This window comes from Euprymna scolopes, chromosome 36 (genome assembly GCF_053919585.1).
Source record: "Euprymna scolopes isolate OS-2025 chromosome 36, ASM5391958v1, whole genome shotgun sequence".
NCBI classification, from domain to species: domain Eukaryota; kingdom Metazoa; phylum Mollusca; class Cephalopoda; order Sepiida; family Sepiolidae; genus Euprymna; species Euprymna scolopes.
Genome location: NC_136517.1, coordinates 52,616,790 through 52,639,733, shown reverse-complemented (window position 1 = coordinate 52,639,733; position 22,944 = coordinate 52,616,790). Strand labels below are relative to the sequence as shown.

Below are 22,944 nucleotides of genomic sequence, written 5' to 3'. Positions count from 1 at the left end.
ACTTATTTTAAAGTGTTTATCAAGTCCAAAAACGAGACTACAGACCGCATGATATTTTTTAAAAAAATTATTTATACTTATTTACTGTTGTTTTTATGCATAATAATCTGAAAAAAAAAGTCTAAATAAAATTTTACTGCTGCCATATTTACCTAGATTCAATTTATTGTTTAAGTCCTGAAAATGGAAACTTAATTCAATGATTTAATCGCTGGCGGCTACTGCTTTTAATTTTTTTTTTTTTTTTTTTTTCACCAAAACGATTTTTACTTGTTAAAAACAAAATGTTATTATACAGAAAATTTATTATACAGAAATTTTTTTTCCACCAAAACGGTTTTACTCGTTAAAAAAAGCATGTTATTATACAGAAAATTTGCAAGATTGAATTACTAATTTACATTTACAAATAATCAAATATGAACTTTTTTTTTTTTTTTTTTTAATATAATAGGAATGTTGGGTTTGTTTTACAATAGACTTTAAAACGTTTACTCGGTTCAATAAAAAAGTAGTACCAAGCGTTATGTGAGAATAAGAAAAATAAATGGACGCCATCTTTTCTTTAGATAATGACTTAAAAATAAATAATAAAAAATACTGGTAGAGATGCACCCAATAAAAGTTACTGACCATGCTGGTATAATAACATTATTATTTAGAAAGCCAGCTTTAACATGAAGAGGAAAGTTCATTGTTAACTATTCTGCACTTTCACCCAACAATTTAATAAATAAATAAATAAACTTGGCAAATTGAAACTCTCCCTCGAAATTATATTACTGATGAAGTTTTATATCAGGAAAAGGACACTGTTTGCTGCTAACTTTGAATGGGGTACTGGTCTGGTTTGCCAATATTTATAAAATTATTGTTCCCTTTGTTTTTATTTGTTTATGCTTTCCCCAATTCGCAATTATAACTTTTTTGTTGTGAAAGAAAATTAGCTATTACTAGCAGGGAGATCCGATGTTTCTCAGGATTGAATCAAGATCAACGAGTTTTTCACATTTTTTTATTGTCATTGAAATCGGTGAAATCTTCTATTTTTTTCAATCAAATCGATTGATTGCCTGCTCTAGTTGGAGACCCATCATAGTGCATCGGGAGGAAGCTTCACATGCCTCTTCGCAATACATTGTAGTCTACATTGCACTGTAGAGAACCTACTGTTGAGTTTATAAAATTATTTTTATTTAATGGCTTGAATTAAAGTTTAAAACGCAAAAGTCAAGTATCATCATTCAATTGTGCTCTGAAAAGAACATATTGAAGATGCGCCCCTATAGGTGTGTCAGAATGCTGGGGGAATTTTTGACACCCCTAACAAAAAACTGTGAATAAAATATAAAAAAAAACTCGTAATTTCTATTTTTAAAGTGGGTTGCTTATTTTCTTTATGGAATATACTTCCAAAATAAACTATTAAAGTCATTTAAAAAATAATGGAAATATTATTTTTTATTTTTTAAAAAAGTGTTTACAAAGCGCCTGCATACAGCCATTTTGTTTATGTAATGAAATCAATTGAATTTTACTAGTTAAAAAAAAAATTAATTCGTAAAAAACTTTTAAAAATCTATTAAAATTTTTCTATTGATTCAATTTTTACAATATTTTCAGGTTCAATGGGAAATTTTATACTCTTTCCAATAAACTGAATATAATATTCTAGACAAAGGTTTTTTTTTTAAATTCACCGCCCCCCCCCCATTTTGAAATGTCTATTAAAACGAAAATAATTAATTTTATCACCTCAAATTTTTATATCACAAATTGAAGATAAAAGATCAATAAATAAAATAAGCTAATTTAAAACAAAAAAAATACAGTTATTTGCAAATTTACCTGTAAAGTCCAAAGTTTAAAACCTTTTTTTTTTTTAAAAAACATGTTGATTTTTTTTTTTTAAATGAAACCTTATAATCTTCTTATATTGCACAGAAATTATTTCTATTTCATTCAATGTTTTTTTTTGTTGTTTTTTTTAGATATTAAAAAAAAAATTCACTCCATGAAGTGGAAATTAAATATATTAAATCAAAAACTCATGTATTTCTTTGAGAAAAGAAAAAAAAAATTCTTTGACTGGTATTATTTTTAAGGCAAAAACTTATAAGTAAAATGTTATTAGTTTTCAGCTATGGAGGCTAATGCGAACATGTGGTTTTTATACGCTTCTGTTCATCCGTAGTTCAAAACAAAATGAATCACCAGTTCGCTATTTGGCTAATCACCGACAGATGCTTACGTAATGGCGGGGTTTTCAAATACTTGTTTAAAAAAATTCTTTTTATTTAAAAAATACATGGAATTTAAAATATAAATATGGATAAATTCTTAACAATGAAGAATGGAAATACCTATTTAATAGTATTTTTTATAGGTAAGTGATTTTTTGGCATTTATATATACATATATTTATTGAAGCAAGTCAAAATATGTTAATTTTCTTGAAATCTTTTTTGAAGAAAACCGATTTAAAAAAACAAATATTGCATAATTTACTATTAAACCTGTTATTTTTTTTTAAATTTGGTCTTTACTCCTTTAATTGAAAAAAAATGAGGGTTTGAATTACATTTTTCAAGTAGTTATAAGCTTCGAAAGATAGTAAGTTGAATCATTAAAGTTCTTATGTCATTTTTTTAATGGCCGCTTCTGATGCACCTAGCGCCCCTATCATATCAAAGAACCCACAGTTGATTTTATATACCTGGCTTTCAGCTAGGGTTATGAAGTGATGAACAGTCAAATGAATACAGAAAGAAAAATTTTATAGTCCTTATCTTTACTTCTCTGAAGACTTTTCACACTGGCCTGCTAAAAGAATTGGTCAACATAACAAAAAGCATTTTCATTTTTACTTTGAAGGTGATTAGTCCCTATTTAAAAAGCCTAACCTTTCCTCTACCTGTGTAAATGTCTACTAAAAATATTTATTTAATTTTATTTTAGGGGAGGATTTGAAACTAGAGGAATGAGAGCTTAGTTCCACTTCTCAAACGTTTCTGTTTTCCATTATCAACATTGTCATTTTTACTGGTGCCAATTTTTCCGGTGCCATCTTTACCGGTGATATTTTTACTGGTACCATTTTTACCTAAATTCGTATTAGAATATAAGCTTGATTTTTTAAAATAATAAATATGGTTTTTCATATGTAATTTTATGTTTATGTTTATTGGCATTGGCTAAATAAATGTATGAGTGTTCTTGTAAAAATAAACTTTATTCATTTTTATTCCAGTACAAAAATATTTTCGCGGTACACTACGGATTTATCGAAAAAGTTAGTTTTGTTTTAGAAGACAACCATCGACTTCAACTCCATTGTTTGATTTAAAAAATAATAAATATGGTTTTTACCATGTAATTTTATGTTTATTCGCTAGATAAAAATGTACAAGTTTTTTTTTTTCTGTAGAAATTTGTTTTTATGACATACTGGCGTACTTTTTGGTGAACCAAAATGGCGGACTGAAATCTAATGTGCAGGCGTCCCACAAAAGAATTACAGATTATGTTATGTTAAATTTATATTCAAAACTGATTATCCACTCTAAATACTAAAATGATTGTTTTTCATTCCATCAATTTTTTTTTTTTTTTTTTTTTCATTTTGGAATGGAAATTTAGCTGAGCGGGTAAATCTACGAATTTGTTGCTGCTGTTGTTATTATTATTATTATTATTATCGCGTTTTTATTTTTATTTTTTACAGCAAGACAAATTTAATAACCCATCAAATTTTTTTAATTAAAATAAAATTTAAACTTCATTCATAGAAGGAAGGCACATAATAGTTAATGTCCACGCCCTACCCATGTTAAAAAGAATTTAGGAAAACAAGTCCCTGGAAAATTCGTCCATTTTTGCTAGGTAGGAAAACTCGTCCATTATTAAATAAATATCGATTGAAAACACATTTTCTGACCGTTATTAAAGGAGATATTGTTTTTAAAAGCGAATACACATCCCATAATATTTAAAAAAATATTTTTACTTGTTTACTGTTGTGTTAAAAAAATAAAATTGATTTTTCTAAGTGTTTGTTTTCTACCTAGCTTTGTTATGTTTTTAGTGGTTCAACTTATTTTAAAAAGTTTTAGTTAAAAAAAAAAAAAACATCGATTGTTACTTTTGGAGAAAAAATGTCCGATATGAAAGGATCATGTCTTAGAAGTGTCGATAATCGCTCAAAAATAGAAAACTAAAGAAAATACTGTGGTGGATATAGTTTTAAAATGGCCCTCCCCTCCAAAAGAAAATAAATTTGTATATATTTAGGTAATGTCCAAGATCACTGCACGGAAAAAAAATCAAGCTACCGGAAGTTGACACGATTGATTATTTAATGAAATCGAACAGAAGACATGAAAACGAAACCATATATTTATTAAAAAAATTATTTTAGTTTTTAACATTTCTTGATAAACAAACAAACAAAAAAAGAAAACACTTCCTGCATTATCAAATAATAGAACAAATATTTTATTTTAAAAGACTAATTTGGTTTTAACACTTTTTGTGTTCATGAAACAACAAAACGCACTTCTGCAGTATGTGGACGGCGGCAATCTTTTTCTGATGCGTTTCACTAAACTGTCGCCAGGTGGCACTTTTCGGTCAAAAAGCATTTAAGTGTTAATTTTTGTTGACCCTTCAAAGTTTCTTTAATTAAAAAAAATTCAGGATTGGCTGTTTTTAGCAGGAGCTGCTAAAAACAACCTATTATGCCTTGACAGAGTACAAAATAGACTTTATGGCTTAGTGGGAGATGCCCTTTTCTCTTCCCTGCAACCTCTCTCCCACGGAAAAGACGTTGCAAGCCTGTCTTTGTTTTATCGTTACTTCCATGGCAAGTGCTTGTCTGAGCGCCAGTCTTTGGTCCCCCCCCCTCGCCAATCTTTCACGATAAACACCCGTCTAGCTGAAACCACTGTCAATAATTTTCCCCACTCTTTATCTATGCCAAAACCAAAACGTAGATTCCATGAGCAAAGCTTCTTTCTTAGAAGTGCACGCCAGTGGAACTCTCTTCTGTCTGCCTGTTTCCCACCTGACTACAACTTGGATGTCTTCAAGTCCAACATAAACAAATTCCTGATGAACCACCCCCTTAAGTAAGACACTTTACTAACGGTTACTACGATACTATCCCATTGATTACTGTACACGCAATAACCCTTATCCACGAGTGGCTTCCGGGCCTTGACAAGTGGTGACTACCATGTAAAAAAAAAAAAATATATATTTAATTTAAATCATTTGTTTGAAAAATTAAAAAAAAAAAGAAGCTATTTTACTTTATAAAAATCCAATGTTGCTTTCATTACAAAATTGTTTTATTAAAGACTACAACTTGGATGTCTTCAAGTCCAATGTTAACAAATTCCTAATGAACCGCCCCCTTAAGTAAACACTTCATCAAATCTTCACACTAACGTAATGTACTTGCAATAACCCTTATCCCTGAGTGGCTTCCGGGCCTTGATAAGTGGTGACCACTGTGTAAAAAAAAAAAAAAAAAAAAAAATTATATTTTTTTACGTAGACTTTACAATTATATATCAATACATTTTAATACAATAAATGTTTTGGTTTTCAAATATTTTTTTCTGTTCGGAAAAAATCTTGTTTGTTACTTTTTTGCCGCGTTATTTGACCAAGAAGAAATTGGAGTTATCGCCCCCCCTAACAATAACCGCCGTCTGCATACTGCAGAAGTGCCCCCCCCCCCAATGACTTTTAAACAAACAAACAAAAAAGTCTTATATTATCAAATAATACTTAAGTACCGAAAACACTTCTTGTATTTTTGATACGTGCTATTTTTAAATATTTTTTTCAGGTTAAATTCAAGTTTCACGATATCTTTTTTTTTTTTAAATTGTTAGGTGGAAACACAGAATAGTTACAAAATCTCCTCCCCTCCCCATGTTTAGAATGGCTTTCGAAATAATAACGTTATTATTTCAGTGCGGTACCAAAAATACATAAGTACCATTTTTTTTTTTTTTTTTTTCGTAATAATACATGAAATGTTTAAACTAAATTAATTCTTCTGAATAAAATATTTGCTTTCTTTGATAATACATAAGTGTTTTCTTTCTTTCTTTTTTCCGTAATAATAGTAGGAAAAAAGCATGTTAAAACTAAAAAATATTTTAAAATAAATATATGGTTTATAATTTTTTTTAAATATTATGGAGGGTGCGTACTCACCTTTTAAAAACAACATCTCCTTCAAGAACGATCATAAAATGTATTTTTAATCGATATTTATTCAATAATGGACCAGTCTTCCTACCTAGCAAAAATGAACAAGTTTTCTAGCCACCGTTAAAAATGGTATTCTAAATAGTAACATTATTATTAAGAAATTCATTCGTAACAATGGGGGGGGGCGTTGTTAAATATTTTGTTCTTACATAGTTTTCTCATTTTGCCTACCAATCGTCGACTATTTTCAACTGTTTATGAAAACTTTCAAGTAGCATGTTGTACACTAACAACGAATTGATTCAATTTGGCTTTGTTTTAAATCAAAATAAATTTTTTCTTTTCTTACAATTTTTAATCAATTACAAGGAAAACATTTGAGAAAAAATATACTGGGAAATTTCCCGGAAGTTTATGTAATAATTTGAAAATTTACAAAAAAAAAAAAAAAATTTCTAATTAAATATATATAAAATTTAAAAGAACCGGTATCGGGAATCAAATCGGAATCGAAAATTTAGAGCAGAATCTGTAATTGGATCGGAATCAGGAAAAACTTTGGAATTGTCCCATCACTAATATATACATATATATGTTTGTGCATGTATAAATATGTAATTCCAACATTTTCTTTTTTTACTAATTTTGTGAAAAAAGTATCTTTTTTCATTTTCTTTTTTTTTTTTCACCTCATTTGTGAAAGTGCTCTCATCTTTCAGTTGGAGAAATAATATCCAAGAAACTAAAATAAAAATATTTATAAAATATATGTATACCATAAACCATAAACGAACTTTTCTGTAAAGTCTGAGGAGGCTACATAACAGCCAAAAAACGATCGCGTAGCTGAAACAAAAATGTAACTGAACAGAAAAAAAACAGTAATAAAAAAAAAAAATAAAACGCATATTCGCTCTAAAACAGTATTGAGCACTTTCTTCAGGTTTTTATTAATTACCATTTCTACTAAATATATATTTTTTATTTATAGAAATATATATTTTTTTATTTTTATTTTATTTATTTTTTTTTTTTTGTTACTTATCACCCAGATTTTATAAGGAATCCCTTCGTTGGCTTTTTGCTAAAGGGAAAGTGATGAGAGCAAAAGAAATGGTCCAGTATGCTGCTAAATTGAACAGAGTTGATTTTGACCAGACGTGGCAAATTGCCCTGCGTGAAATTGGGACAGAATATGAGATCGAAAATACAGAGCTTGTAGAATCCGCCATGGAAGAGCACAAACATTCCACTAGAGCAGAAGAGAAAACATTTGAAATCAAAGAAACTACAAAATTACAAGAAGAATTGAAAGATGAACTTGTTGAAATCAAAAACCAAAACACAACAAGCTCCAGTGTAACTTCAAGTTCAAAGTGGATTGGCATCATCACGATAATTCAATATTCTTACACAAGATCTATTTCTATTATTATCATGTTTAACTGGTAAGTTGTACATTTTTATTCACATTTTTATTACTAAAATAAAATGCTTGTGCTTAGAGTATCAGCTTTTTTTTTTTATTGTTTTTCTTTCCTGACTCTTGAATCTGATCACTTTTTGACTCTGAATAAAACCACTTTCCCTTCTTCGGATATCACCACTTTCTGGTCTCTGAATTTAAGTATATTCTTGCTTCTAAATCTTACTACTTTCTCGTTCCAGAATCTCAACACTTTCTCTATTCTGAATCTCACCACTTTCCCTGCTCCAGATATCACCCTTTTCTGGTCTCTGAATCTAAGCACTTTCTTGTTTCTAAATCTCAACACCTTCTTGAAATTGAATCTCAATATTTTGTTCAGGCTAGGCTTCACAGCCTAGTCTACTCTATTATTTTATTCATAGCATGAGAGAGTATATATACAGTATACTTTTGAAAATAAATAATTGTTATAATTCTTTTTTTTATCCTTTACAAATGATTCAAATTTTAGTATGTTATTATGGATGATAACGACTACCTGTTGTCAAAATTTCAGCTTTTCACAGTTGTTATTTCTAACAAATATTAGGTTTTAAAATTTTGTCCCTTAGTTTTGGACGCTACTGTATATATATTTTGATACCTTTCTGAGGGGGGTATAAATGAATATAGTTCAGTAGCTCCAACAGAACTTGAACCCAACATGCCGAACCTGATACCTTTTAATCACTACAGGATATCACTTCTACAGAAATCTATTAGTACACTAAGTGTGTGCCAATCAACGTTTCTTTTCTGAAGGCTTTTTTTTATTTTATTTATTTATTTATTTATTTTTTAAGTCTTTTTTCCTATATACTTTAATATTACAAAATGTAATGTTACACGCACGTTTGCACATGTAGACCCAACATGTTGTAGCAGAGTACGTTGCAAGAAACATAGAAGTCATAACTTGACTCCATTTTTTTTTTTTTATAGCAATGATATTTATTTTCTTATTCTCCGACCATGCATGATTTCTCATAACTGTGACGTCACCTACCTCTCTAATGTGATCGTCTTTTTTTTTTTTTATGTACTGGTGACGTCATTTCGCATGTATTTGCATACGCACATCCGCACTCTGTTAAAATAAAGTCTTGAGCACATTTTGACATTGAATATCTCAAGAACTATTACGGCTATAAAAATTCATCTGGTATATTAAGAAAGCTTGTAATCTCAAGTTTTTCACCAAATGTTCAAAGATGTTCGATGTGACCACCATTGGTAAGAGTTCAATTTTTTCCAGTTGGAAGGCAGTTCGAACTTGTTCAACCACATCTTCTGAAGTTGAAGGGGCATTCCATTCTCTTAGCTGGGCATAAGCACCTATCTACCATGAGATATGAGGACTTGAAATGTTGACAAGACTTTTGGAACATCCTGGATTACTAAAATATCCATTTAAAATCATAGAATTATGTCAATAATTTAATTTTTCACATATAAATCATTTCTGATCTAAAATAAAAAAAAACAAAACAAAAAAAACGCTTGATTTATAATCAAAGATTTCTTTTCAAACTCATTTTAGGCAGTGGGATGAATCTGACTTGATATTTGCTTTCTCGCTTCCTCTCACTGCTTAAAATGGTTTCATTTGATGGCTAGAAAAAAAGCACAATGTCAATGGTTGCAACAGCTTTGTTGTTCTCTTAGCTGGGCATAAGCACCTATCTGCCATGAATTTACCATACCATCTCACTATGGACTTCCTTTCAGGTAACTATTTTCCAAATTTTTTGCGAAACTCATGCTGAACAAGTGTCCATGATTCAGTTTTTGCAAATGCAACCACACTAAAAGCCTTTTCTGGTTGAGTGAACGCCATTACTGGATCTGAAAAGAAATGAAGAAATCAATGATTTTACAAAAAACTTAATGCATTTAACTTTGAAATGACACCACCTTCATCTTACTACCATTCATGGTTAAGTGGATATGAGGATTTGAAATGTGCCCAAGACTTTTGGACCATCCTATATATTTTGGTTCTAAGATTGATTTATGATTAAGAATATAGTTCATCTTTAATTAATCTGATCAACTGTAATTTTTAATTAACTGAACAAGCCACCATTGTATCTCTCATCTATGTATGTATTTCTCTTTTCCTCTCAAACTTTGTTGATCAATAACTCTCTATTAATTTCTTAATGTCTATGTGACTGATTTTCAGCATTGCTATCGAAGTTATATATATATATCTGTATATACCGCAAACATGCATGTAAACTAGATAGCAAAATAAGGAGTCTTCTTACTTCTATATATAATTAGGTATCTCCAAAGCATGCCACAGAATTAGCCCCCCTCCATATATGTAACACAATGTAACTTTAATATAACTTCATATGATCATCATAACTTTTGTACCATTTAAAAGAAGCTAAGAATAATTTAAAATATTTTTTCAATATACAAAAATAATGAAAATGTGAAACTAAAATCATGTTAACATTATCGATGCATTAAAACAACATTGCTATGTATTCGCCATTGTGATGGCGCTGACATACCGGTGTTTAATAAATCTAGCAAAAATAAACTAACGGTAAGATTTTTATGTAAATTTCTATGCTTATTCATTTTTTAATTATATTTATTATAATATATAATTATATAATAATTATATTTATTATAATATATAATTTTTAATTATATTTATTATAATATATAATTATATTTATATGCAGTTTTCGTAAAATATACAAAGGGAAATATTTTTTTTTCCGTTACATGTTCACCGCCCCCCCCCCTCCTTCCTATATTTTATTGTATGAAATCTGAACAAAACATATTAGAATTGAATAAAATTACAGCAGTTAATAAAACTGAAGAGTAAAAACAAATTTTAAATATTTACTTTTTTTTGTAGAAACAACATATTTGTTTTTACTTACCTCGAATGCGTAAATAAAAAAAAATTCAAAATAATTTAAGATTGTTTTATAAAAAAAACTAGCCTGGGTGGCCGGTTGTTTGGAGGTGTGTGTTGGGCAAAAAAAAAAAAAATGGTAGTAGGCAGGCAGGCTCGAACCGTACCGCGAAGGAGGAAAAGAATGTGAAAAAAAAATGTGATATCTTTGCCGTTGTGTCCATCGCCAAACCGGAATTATTAAAAGTTTAAATCAAGGCTAATCAATCAAAAAGAGGGGATGACTTGAAAATATTGGCGGAAAAAGCGATTCCTCCTTGAAAAAACACTTTTTATTTATTTATTTATTTATTTACTAGCCTGGGTGCCCAGCCTTGCCTGGGTGCCCAGCCTTCCCTGGGTGCCCAGCCTTGCCTGGGTGTTTTGACGTGTGTGTTGAGCAAAAAAAAAAAGTGGTAGTAGGCAGGCAGGCTCGAACTCATACCGCGAAAAAGGAAAGAATGTGAAAAAAAAACATGACATCCATCGCCAAACCAGAAGTGGCAAAAGTTAAAATTAAGGCTAGTCAGTCGAAAAGAGAGGATGACTTTCGATAATATTGACGAAAAAAACGATCCCTCCTTGTAGAAAAGTGCCTAGTTGAGGGTGAAGGAATTAATGTTTCTAGCCAATTTGTCGATATTTGTCGTCCGAATGGTCGAGCTTCAAAACAATACCAACCTTGTGAAAATCTGTCGCTTCTGTCGAGAGTTTTAGACATACATACATACATATATTTAAACAGACAGATGAGATTTATATAATAGACTAGCGGGGGTGTCCAGCATTGCCCGGGTGTTTGGAGGTGTTAAAAAAAACAAGTGGTAGTAGGCAGGCAGGCTCGAACCCGTACCGCAAAGGAGGAAAAGGACGTGAAAAAAAGAGTTGGTAATTAACTTTTGCCCGGGTGACGAAAGACGAAATAAAAAACTTTTAAAAAAAGATAGAGAGAGAGGTGGGGTTGAACTCAAAAATGTCGAGCAAATAGTTTTTCTCGCTAACCATTATGCCATAGCATATAGCGAAATCAATGATTTGGTCATTAAGTTAAGAATCATGCATGCACAGAAATGAACGTTGCATTTTAAATCTGGCCGGAGGCCAGTTAAGCTTCCCTCTTTCGACTATTTTATTTGTTTCCCCACGATGTTGGGGAAAACTAGCTCCCCACAAAAAGGGGGGACTCTGGCAGTATCCAAATGAATAGCAATTGTCTGACATGAAGTGCTTCCCCACATTAATCGAACCTATTTGACTTCAAAACGTTTGCTTCGATTAGTTTTGCTTTATTTATATGAAAAAGACCAATAAACATTTGAAACGAGGGAATTTTTTAAAACTCGATAAAAAAACAAAGAGAGAGACAATGTCCGTTTCAAATCTGAGATATTATGATATAGGAAGTATATGGAAGAATCTAACCTACGCGAGAACCCTGATAAAAAAAAAAAAAGCCTTTCGTGAACATACACAAATGTTCGCACCCATTTTGCCTTTTATATAATAGACCAGCAGGGGTGTCGGTTTGCCTGAGTGTTTGGAGGTGTAAAAGAAAAAAAAAACGTTTTGGTAGGCAGATAGGCTCGAACCCAAAGCCTTGAGGTGAATAGGCTGATAACTTACTGTGACGCTACAAGGGCAGCGGAATTGAGAATGGATGAAATTAAACGATTAAAAAGTTGTGACAGGTGCGTAAATTTAATGAGGTCAAACATCACGCTTTAGGGGAACGAAATCCCGCAATTAACTTTGGCTGCGAGGCAGTTTCTACGTTTCCCCCAAGATGTTTGGGAGAAAACCAGCTCTTCATAAAAAGAGAGTGTCCAAATGAATAGCAATTGTCTGATATGATGGGTTTTGCCCGTATTGATCAAAGCTCATTCCTTTTCCTGGACATGGGTGCCAGGAAGACGGCTTTGCTCAGAGTTCAGTTTCGCTTTTTTATGCAGAAAAGCCAAACAACCACGCGGAGACCAGTAAATACAGCGGAAATAGCATGTAAAAGTTGCTCAAATAAAAGATAGACATGACCTCCTTTCGTATATCGGAGATATTATAATCTAGGTTGTATATAAAAGTTCTAAGAAACAGTAATAACACAAAAAAAAACACACTAATACACATTTTCGCTTTTATATAATGGATAACATTATTTTTTCAATAATCAGTTTAATTGCAAAGAAAAAAACATTATCTAAAATAATTAATTTATTAAAGATGTAAATTCCATAATTCTGAAAATGTCAGTGTTAAACAAACCAGTTAGAGTACAGTTTACGGTTTAAAAAAAAAAATTTTGTCGTGTAAAAATGACTATTGCTATCTGTAAAATGTCGAAATCAACACCAATTTACAAATATATTATTGTAAAATATGATTTATTTAACACTAGTGTCTGTGGGGTTTTAACAGCTTTTTAACCCCAAATTATGGAAACCCATAATGGATAAGTTCTTTATGTTAGCTTCTAGTCGCTGTTCTGTGTCCTTGGTTAGGACTCTACCTACTGAGCTAAAAAAAAAAAAAAAAGTGCTGCTGGGAAGTGGGATCAGTTATCTCTATATAAATAAAATGTACTCATTTTTTCCCGTCTGATTTTGACATTAATAGGATTAAAAATCAAGATATTTCATGCAAATATAATATGCACAAACGGCAGAACAATATCTGAGGTGTGTTATAGGCTTATTATTTCTCAAATTCCTCGATAATCTTAGATTTCTATACTTTTTCTGCTGAGAAGTCACGGCCAAAATCGGTTAAGATCAATGGAAGTGGTAAAATATTTTCTCTCTAATAAATTCCTCCTCCCCCTACCACCACTTAACACCGTTTGGGGATCGTTCACAAGGAACAGTTGAGAAGAGAACACCGGTTTGGCTTCGTAGTTCTTTCATGTGAAGTTATTTAAAATCACTAAACTAAGCTGCAGTGCTCTGTGGCATAGTGGTTAGCGTGCTGGACAATTCACATTATATTTTCACGTTCGCGCCGACCTACCGTAGTCGTTTTTTTTTTTTTTTCCTAAACAACTGGAATGGACTTTTCTTGGTGGCCGAACTGTTAACGTTGCAGATGTTTTTTTTGTTTGTTTTTTTTCACACTTTATTTTCCTACTTTTACTCATGACTCCGGGTTTGATCCTTCCTACTTACCTACCATAACATTTTTTAAAACTCCCCCCCCCCCGTCCCGGAAACAAACACTCGGGCAACGCTAGTATATATTATAGGGGAGTCACCACTTCTCAAGACCCAAAGGCCACTCGACAATAAGGGTTAATGAGTGTAAATTGGTCATCAGAATAACAGTGTATTAATAGTTAGTGGTGGAAATAAAAGTAGAATTGGATTATTTTGGGAGAGGCAGCTCCACAAGTACTTGTTTACATTAGATTCGAAGATTTGTAGTCAGTTGGAAAGCAGGCCAGCAGAACAGAGTTCCACTGGGGGGGGGGTAATAGCTTTGTTCATGGAATTTGTGTTTAAGTTTAGACACAGATAGAGTGAGGGAAACTGCTGATAGTCGTTGTAGGTAGACGAGTGTTTTGGTGAAAGTTTTGCAAGGGGGAACCATATATATATATATATATATATAAATAAATAATTTCAATTTGTCTTTACATAAATAGTAATTACTGCTGATGTAAAGACAAATTGAAAGTGTAATTTTCTCTACTTCCGTATTGAGCACTCTTGTATTAACCTTGTTACCTTACCTTTGAAAAATAGCAACCTCAAATCTATATAATTATAAAACTCAAATGACCTTGTAACAATGTATGTAACCCACTTTCCAGTTTACTACATCCGGTTGCGCATACGTGCATAACCTGCGCACTGAAATATTAACGTTATTATTTCGAAATTATTTAACATGGGAAGAGTGGGGTTTAAAATAACTTAAATGTAATACAGAAATGAACGATGTAAAAAAAAAAAAAGCAGATACGAGTATATCAAAATTTGAATTTAACTATAATAAGTATTATGGTATCTGTTCAGTGTACATTTACCTATAAGTATAGGCAACCACTTATAATTCAGTAACTGTAAATTTTTTTTTTCAAAAATAATCAATTATAATAAACAGAACAACTCATAGAAATCTATCTATATTCTTTTTTCATTTTAATATACTTTCATAGAAATTTTTCTGTTATGTAAAAAAAAACTATTTTCTTTACGTCACGCTCATACATGAATTCCATAGCTAATATAACATACTGACCCAACGGGTCACAGGTAGTCTAGTTATATATATATATATATAGTCATATATAGTCATCCACTGACAGACTGTTTTGCTGTATCACAGCTCTTCAGTGCAGCTAGCCTGGCACCTCTTCCAAACCAAAGATTGAACCTACAACCATCTAGTTGATAATCGGCAGTTCTGCTTTTACAGTGCTCGATTTGTTTATTTATTTATGAAGAGCTTTGTACATATAAACAATAACTGAATGATAATATAATTATTACGATTTGTTTTATAAATGCTTAAACTGGTTATGGAGAGAAAAATATTCCTTGCATCACGAAGGGGAAATAAATAGATGATATTATAAATTTTTTTCTTAGATAAGGGTTCCTCAGGACATCGTTAAAAGATAAAAATTTTGGGAAACAATGCCCTAGGAAGTTGGTAGCACCCCTGCTCTAGATGTGTGAATATGTTAAAATAATGGTCTTCCTTTCCTTTTTCTTTTTACAGGCTTGTTATAACCGTGACGTACCATAGTTTTTTCTTATTATCCGAAACCCTATCAGGAAATCTCTACCTGAATTTCCTGTTCCTTTGTCTCATTGAGATTTCTTCATGCGTTATCTATTGGCCAGCCATTGTCAGGTACGTTGTCCTTCTTTACAACCAAATTATATTTTGCACTGACATGAGCATTCCCATGACAGTTTTCTGAACCTTTCTACTTCTGTGCTGACTCATACCAAATTGGAAGTGGGTGTTTTGATTGTGACCTCATTACTAGGATATTGCCCTACCATTATAGTCATGGTTTTTTTTACACAATTGTTCAAGAACGCAGCCCCCAACATTTAAGCGACAAGTTACCATTTGTTTCTCATGCGCATAAAAATTGTAAACAAACCATAAAAACATTGGCTATTGTGAAAGTTTTATATATATATATATATATATATATATATATATATACTAGGGTGCCAATGAAAAACAAATTTGTGAAATTGTAAGATCTTACCCCTTAATATTGTTCCTATCAATGTACGGAATTAGTAGCAAAAAAAGTTTCAATATTCTCAACTGGCTCAACTCAATCATTTTCTGGATTTGTTATCATGTACTATATATATATATATATATAAATTTAATATATATTTAATTTAATTATTATAGTAAAAAATAATTATGACAGCCCCTTTAAGAAATTCATTTCTTATCGTTGAGCACTTTCAGTTGAATTAAAGTCAGTCAATTTAGCTCTTATGCATAGATCATCGTATAACAATAGGATCACTCTCTGACTGACGTAATGAACATTTAAAATGTTTAAAATTCAACGCTATTTCACGCGGTTAATGGTAGCCGAATGGATATGGTCTCCGCTAATTGAGCCAGAGATGTCTTGTGGTGCGGGGTTCGGATCGTTCGGCTGGTGTTAATCGTGACACCCTGCACTGAAGAATCCCAAAAGGATGAAACACTAGTGTCTGTAGGTATTTAATTATAATAGTAAAAAATAAATATATATATATATATATATATATATATATAATTTTTATTTTTTTAATTTTTTTTTTTCCATGGGAGAAACCACTCGGGAATAAGGGTTATTGCGTGTACAGTAATCAATGGGATAGTATCGTAGTAATCATTAGTATTGGAGATTTGATAAAGTGTTTTACTTAAGGGGGCGGTTTATCAGGAATTTGTTTATGTTGGAGTTGAAGACATCCAAGTTGTAGTCAGGTGGGAAACAGGCAAGCGGAAGAGAGTTCGACAGGCGTGCACTTCTAAGAAAGAAGCTTTGTTCATAGAATCTATATTTTGATTTAGGCACAGATAAAAAATGGGGAAAATTATTGACAGCGGTTTCCGCTAGACAGGTGTTTTTCATGAAAGATTGGCAAGGGGGAACCAGAAATTAGAGCTCAGATGAACACTTGCCATGGAAATAATGATAAAACAAAGACAGGCTTGCAACGTCTCTTTTGTGGGAGAGGGGTTGCAGGGAAGATATACGTGTAAATAACACAGCAATTTGAAACGATTATTTTTTATAATGTAGAATGAAATAACTATATAAAACTGCATATAAAGTATATTGCATTGTAAGAGAAATATTGCTTTATTTGGAAACCTGTTTTCATTCAAAATGTTCAGAACAATCAGCAGTCCATGTACATTTTCGTGAATCGGTGAAACCCCTGTCTGTGCTTTTCAACGACTTGCAACAAGTACCGCTTTTGGTCCTCTTGGCAGGTAATTGATAAGTTGAAATCTTGGATAAGGGTCAGTCCACGTTCTGCTGCATCATTGACCACCTTTGAGTGATTATACCTGTTTAACACCATTAGCATAATCCCGTTTAGATCGCCTTGTTGCTGGATGAAATTTCAGAAACTCTTGTAATATTCCAAGTGCAACAAAGAATGTCTTTGTGTTGCAGGTGACATATTCTTGAAGATCCAGTTTCAAGTTCGATTCAGTCATCAATTTTTTTCCACGATTGGGCTGAGCTTTGTAACTCAATTTGGCAACCATCAACTGCTTTGTTTCATCACTAACTTGATCGTCAACGAATGCTTTTTTCAATAATGAAAATGTTTTTCATTAAGATACTATAAGAGAGGTCCTGAACTGTCATCTAAGCTTAAGCCCCTGTCCCATTGACAAAATGTTGCATCCCTCTGCCTGTTTTACAAATATTTTAATAGTGGATGTTCCGACGAACTACAAGCCCTTGTACTTCTCGATGAAAATACCCTCAAAAAACTTGACAAGTAGCGATGTTCCGCCCTTACACAGTAGAGATTCCTAGATGTAAGAAAGCCTTCTACCCTAATAGCTTCTTTCCCAGAACTGCTAGACTTTGGAATTATCTTCCGAATTCCTGCTTCCTCAACTGTACTGACATGCAGAAGTTCAAGTGTAATGTGAACAGACATCTTGCTGCTCAACTCCCTACATAGTATCCCTGCAACTTAGGTCCCTGATAAGTAGCCCCCCTTACATCAAAGTGGCAACGTGCCTTGTTTGGGGGGAAAATGTAATAAAAAAAAAATAAATAAAAGTGACATGTAAGCACTTTCAGTGCTGCATTAGAAATAACCTTGTTGATGACTTGGTAGTCTGGAAGCTTCTGTAATAAAAGTAAATCATTTCATGAAGCACTAGCTGCAGAAAGGCAAGTAAACCAGGCCTGTAAATATATTTTGATAACAAAAAAATTGAACTGCTGCAACCAATTGTATTCTTTTTTTAGACAACCTGAACTGAGATCAAAGTAAGTATATCTTTAGACAGTAGATGTTTCCTTCAATAATTACAAGAAACCTCCTCTACCACCAATAGCAATGGCCAATGACTCTTTATCTAAAAGTACATCTTTTAAACTCCTCGGCCTAACGGTCACAGGAAACATGAGTTGGAACAATTACATTGAGAGTATTGCCAAGACCGCTGCGAAGAAGGTAGGTTCTCTCTACCGGGCTAGAAAGATACTGACACCCGAAAGTATCCTGTACCTCTATAAGGCCACCATTCACTCATGCATGGAGTATTGTTGTCATATTTGGGCTGGTGCATCTGCTACTAGTCTCTCACTCCTAGACAAGGTTCAAAAGAGAGTCACCAATCTGATAGGTCCTGAACTGTCATCTAAGCTTCAGCCTCTGCCCCATCGACGAAATGTTCTACAAGTACTTTAACGGTGAATGCTCTGACGAACTGCAAGCACTTGTACCCTTTCGACATAAATACCCCGACAAACCCGACAAGCAGCTAAATCCCACCCCTTCACAATAGAGATCCCTAGATGTAAGAGAGCCTTCTACTCCAGTAGTTTCTTCCCCAGAACTGCTAGACTTTGGAATTCCCTTCCGGGTCCCTGCTTCCTCAACTGTACTGACGCGCAGAAGTTCAAGTGTAATGTGAACCGACATCTTGCTGCCCAACACCCTACATAGTACTGTGATACTATCGCCTCCCTGGGAGGGTTACTTGGTTGATGAACGTCTGCCCGGGGAATAAACGATATCCAACGATATCTAAACGATAGACACATGCTGGAAACATCAACGAAAACGGGTCGATCCGTCGTCGGCTATAACTGTCTGGCGTGGGTTGCATCTTGTGTGGTCATTGCAGGCATCTTCCCATCGTCGGCATTAATGGTATGCTGAAATCGAACACGTATAAAAATAGCGACAAATGCATTTTTATAAAAATATATATAATTTATTTAACAGTTAACAAGTAAGAAGCATATTTTGTCGACCCATCGTGTATAGCGCGCAAAGCCTCGACTGTTTTTTAAACAATGAAATTATATTTCATTTCTCTCTTTCTTCATTGAAAGAGAGAGAAAGGGAGTGAATGAGAGAAAGAGAGAGAGAGAGAGAAATATGCGTTTCATATAATGCTTTGTTTTTCAACTTCAGATATCCGCGTGTAAGTCTGACCTTTCTTGAATGATTGGGGCAGAGGCTGAAGCTTAGATGACTGCTAAAAGTTTCATAACACCTGTCATTCAAACCCAACCAACATGATCTAACATTCCCAAAAATCTATATAATATAACCCACAAAACACCTGCATGAAACGTTTTTAACTTCATCACAAAGTCAGGCACAAGGTTAGAAGCTAGATATAGGGGTTATTAATGTAGAAGCCGTTAGTTCCCACAAAAGGGGCTACGTCATTGTGCCACAGTACCCCTGTAGCTTATGTCCCTGATAGTAGCCCCCTATATCAAAGTGGCAACATGCCTTGTTTGGGGTGAAAATGTAATAAAAAAATTTTAAAAAATGACTTTTACCATCCACCTAGCTTGATAATAGGCAAATTGAAAAATTGAACTGCTGCAACCAATTGTATTCTTTTTTTAGACAACCTGAACTGAGATCAAAGTAAGTATATCTTTAGACAGTAGATGTTTCCTTCAATAATTACAAGAAACCTCCTCTACCACCAATAGCAATGGCCAATGACTCTTTATCTAAAAGTACATCTTTTAAACTCCTCGGCCTAACGGTCACAGGAAACATGAGTTGGAACAATTACATTGAGAGTATTGCCAAGACCGCTGCGAAGAAGGTAGGTTCTCTCTACCGGGCTAGAAAGATACTGACACCCGAAAGTATCCTGTACCTCTATAAGGCCACCATTCACTCATGCATGGAGTATTGTTGTCACATTTGGGCTGGTGCATCTGCTACTAGTCTCTCACTCCTAGACAAGGTTCAAAAGAGAGTCACCAATCTGATAGGTCCTGAACTGTCATCTAAGCTTCAGCCTCTGCCCCATCGACGAAATGTTCTACAAGTACTTTAACGGTGAATGCTCTGACGAACTGCAAGCACTTGTACCCTTTCGACATAAATACCCCGACAAACCCGACAAGCAGCTAAATCCCACCCCTTCACAATAGAGATCCCTAGATGTAAGAGAGCCTTCTACTCCAGTAGTTTCTTCCCCAGAACTGCTAGACTTTGGAATTCCCTTCCGGGTCCCTGCTTCCTCAACTGTACTGACGCGCAGAAGTTCAAGTGTAATGTGAACCGACATCTTGCTGCCCAACACCCTACATAGTACTGTGATACTATCGCCTCCCTGGGAGGGTTACTTGGTTGATGAACGTCTGCCCGGGGAATAAACGATATCCAACGATATCTAAACGATAGACACATGCTGGAAACATCAACGAAAACGGGTCGATCCGTCGTCGGCTATAACTGTCTGGCGTGGGTTGCATCTTGTGTGGTCATTGCAGGCATCTTCCCATCGTCGGCATTAATGGTATGCTGAAATCGAACACGTATAAAAATAGCGACAAATGCATTTTTATAAAAATATATATAATTTATTTAACAGTTAACAAGTAAGAAGCATATTTTGTCGACCCATCGTGTATAGCGCGCAAAGCCTCGACTGTTTTTTAAACAATGAAATTATATTTCATTTCTCTCTTTCTTCATTGAAAGAGAGAGAAAGGGAGTGAATGAGAGAAAGAGAGAGAGAGAGAGAAATATGCGTTTCATATAATGCTTTGTTTTTCAACTTCAGATATCCGCGTGTAAGTCTGACCTTTCTTGAATGATTGGGGCAGAGGCTGAAGCTTAGATGACTGCTAAAAGTTTCATAACACCTGTCATTCAAACCCAACCAACATGATCTAACGTTCCCAAAAATCTATATAATATAACCCACAAAACACCTGCATGAAACGTTTTTAACTTCATCACAAAGTCAGGCATAAGGTTAGAAGCTAGATATAGGGGTTATTAATGTAGAAGCCGTTAGTTCCCACAAAAGGGGCTACGTCATTGTGCCACAGTACCCCTGTAGCTTATGTCCCTGATAGTAGCCCCCTATATCAAAGTGGCAACATGCCTTGTTTGGGGTGAAAATGTAATAAAAAAATTTTAAAAAATGACTTTTACCATCCACCTAGCTTGATAATAGGCAAATTGAAAAATTGAACTGCTGCAACCAATTGTATTCTTTTTTTAGACAACCTGAACTGAGATCAAAGTAAGTATATCTTTAGACAGTAGATGTTTCCTTCAATAATTACAAGAAACCTCCTCTACCACCAATAGCAATGGCCAATGACTCTTTATCTAAAAGTACATCTTTTAAACTCCTCGGCCTAACGGTCACAGGAAACATGAGTTGGAACAATTACATTGAGAGTATTGCCAAGACCGCTGCGAAGAAGGTAGGTTCTCTCTACCGGGCTAGAAAGATACTGACACCCGAAAGTATCCTGTACCTCTATAAGGCCACCATTCACTCATGCATGGAGTATTGTTGTCATATTTGGGCTGGTGCATCTGCTACTAGTCTCTCACTCCTAGACAAGGTTCAAAAGAGAGTCACCAATCTGATAGGTCCTGAACTGTCATCTAAGCTTCAGCCTCTGCCCCATCGACGAAATGTTCTACAAGTACTTTAACGGTGAATGCTCTGACGAACTGCAAGCACTTGTACCCTTTCGACATAAATACCCCGACAAACCCGACAAGCAGCTAAATCCCACCCCTTCACAATAGAGATCCCTAGATGTAAGAGAGCCTTCTACTCCAGTAGTTTCTTCCCCAGAACTGCTAGACTTTGGAATTCCCTTCCGGGTCCCTGCTTCCTCAACTGTACTGACGCGCAGAAGTTCAAGTGTAATGTGAACCGACATCTTGCTGCCCAACACCCTACATAGTACTGTGATACTATCGCCTCCCTGGGAGGGTTACTTGGTTGATGAACGTCTGCCCGGGGAATAAACGATATCCAACGATATCTAAACGATAGACACATGCTGGAAACATCAACGAAAACGGGTCGATCCGTCGTCGGCTATAACTGTCTGGCGTGGGTTGCATCTTGTGTGGTCATTGCAGGCATCTTCCCATCGTCGGCATTAATGGTATGCTGAAATCGAACACGTATAAAAATAGCGACAAATGCATTTTTATAAAAATATATATAATTTATTTAACAGTTAACAAGTAAGAAGCATATTTTGTCGACCCATCGTGTATAGCGCGCAAAGCCTCGACTGTTTTTTAAACAATGAAATTATATTTCATTTCTCTCTTTCTTCATTGAAAGAGAGAGAAAGGGAGTGAATGAGAGAAAGAGAGAGAGAGAGAGAAATATGCGTTTCATATAATGCTTTGTTTTTCAACTTCAGATATCCGCGTGTAAGTCTGACCTTTCTTGAATGATTGGGGCAGAGGCTGAAGCTTAGATGACTGCTAAAAGTTTCATAACACCTGTCATTCAAACCCAACCAACATGATCTAACGTTCCCAAAAATCTATATAATATAACCCACAAAACACCTGCATGAAACGTTTTTAACTTCATCACAAAGTCAGGCATAAGGTTAGAAGCTAGATATAGGGGTTATTAATGTAGAAGCCGTTAGTTCCCACAAAAGGGGCTACGTCATTGTGCCACAGTACCCCTGTAGCTTATGTCCCTGATAGTAGCCCCCTATATCAAAGTGGCAACATGCCTTGTTTGGGGTGAAAATGTAATAAAAAAATTTTAAAAAATGACTTTTACCATCCACCTAGCTTGATAATAGGCACCTGGTTTTTGTATTTCCAAGCTTGACAGTGACTGATCT

General features: G+C 33.8%; 1 protein-coding gene across 2 annotated transcripts in view; it reads left to right on the top strand.

Annotated features, from left to right (window-relative positions):
- The window catches only part of LOC145260481 (organic cation transporter protein-like), a 150,178-nt gene that overhangs the window by 97,381 nt on the left and 29,853 nt on the right, over positions 1 to 22,944 (top strand). For both annotated transcript variants that reach the window (XM_080118587.1, XM_080118588.1), the window contains 2 exons: positions 7,278 to 7,673; positions 15,330 to 15,464. In XM_080118587.1, the coding sequence (XP_079974713.1) occupies positions 7,278 to 7,673; positions 15,330 to 15,464 (531 nt within the window). The remainder of the gene's footprint in view (positions 1 to 7,277; positions 7,674 to 15,329; positions 15,465 to 22,944) is intronic.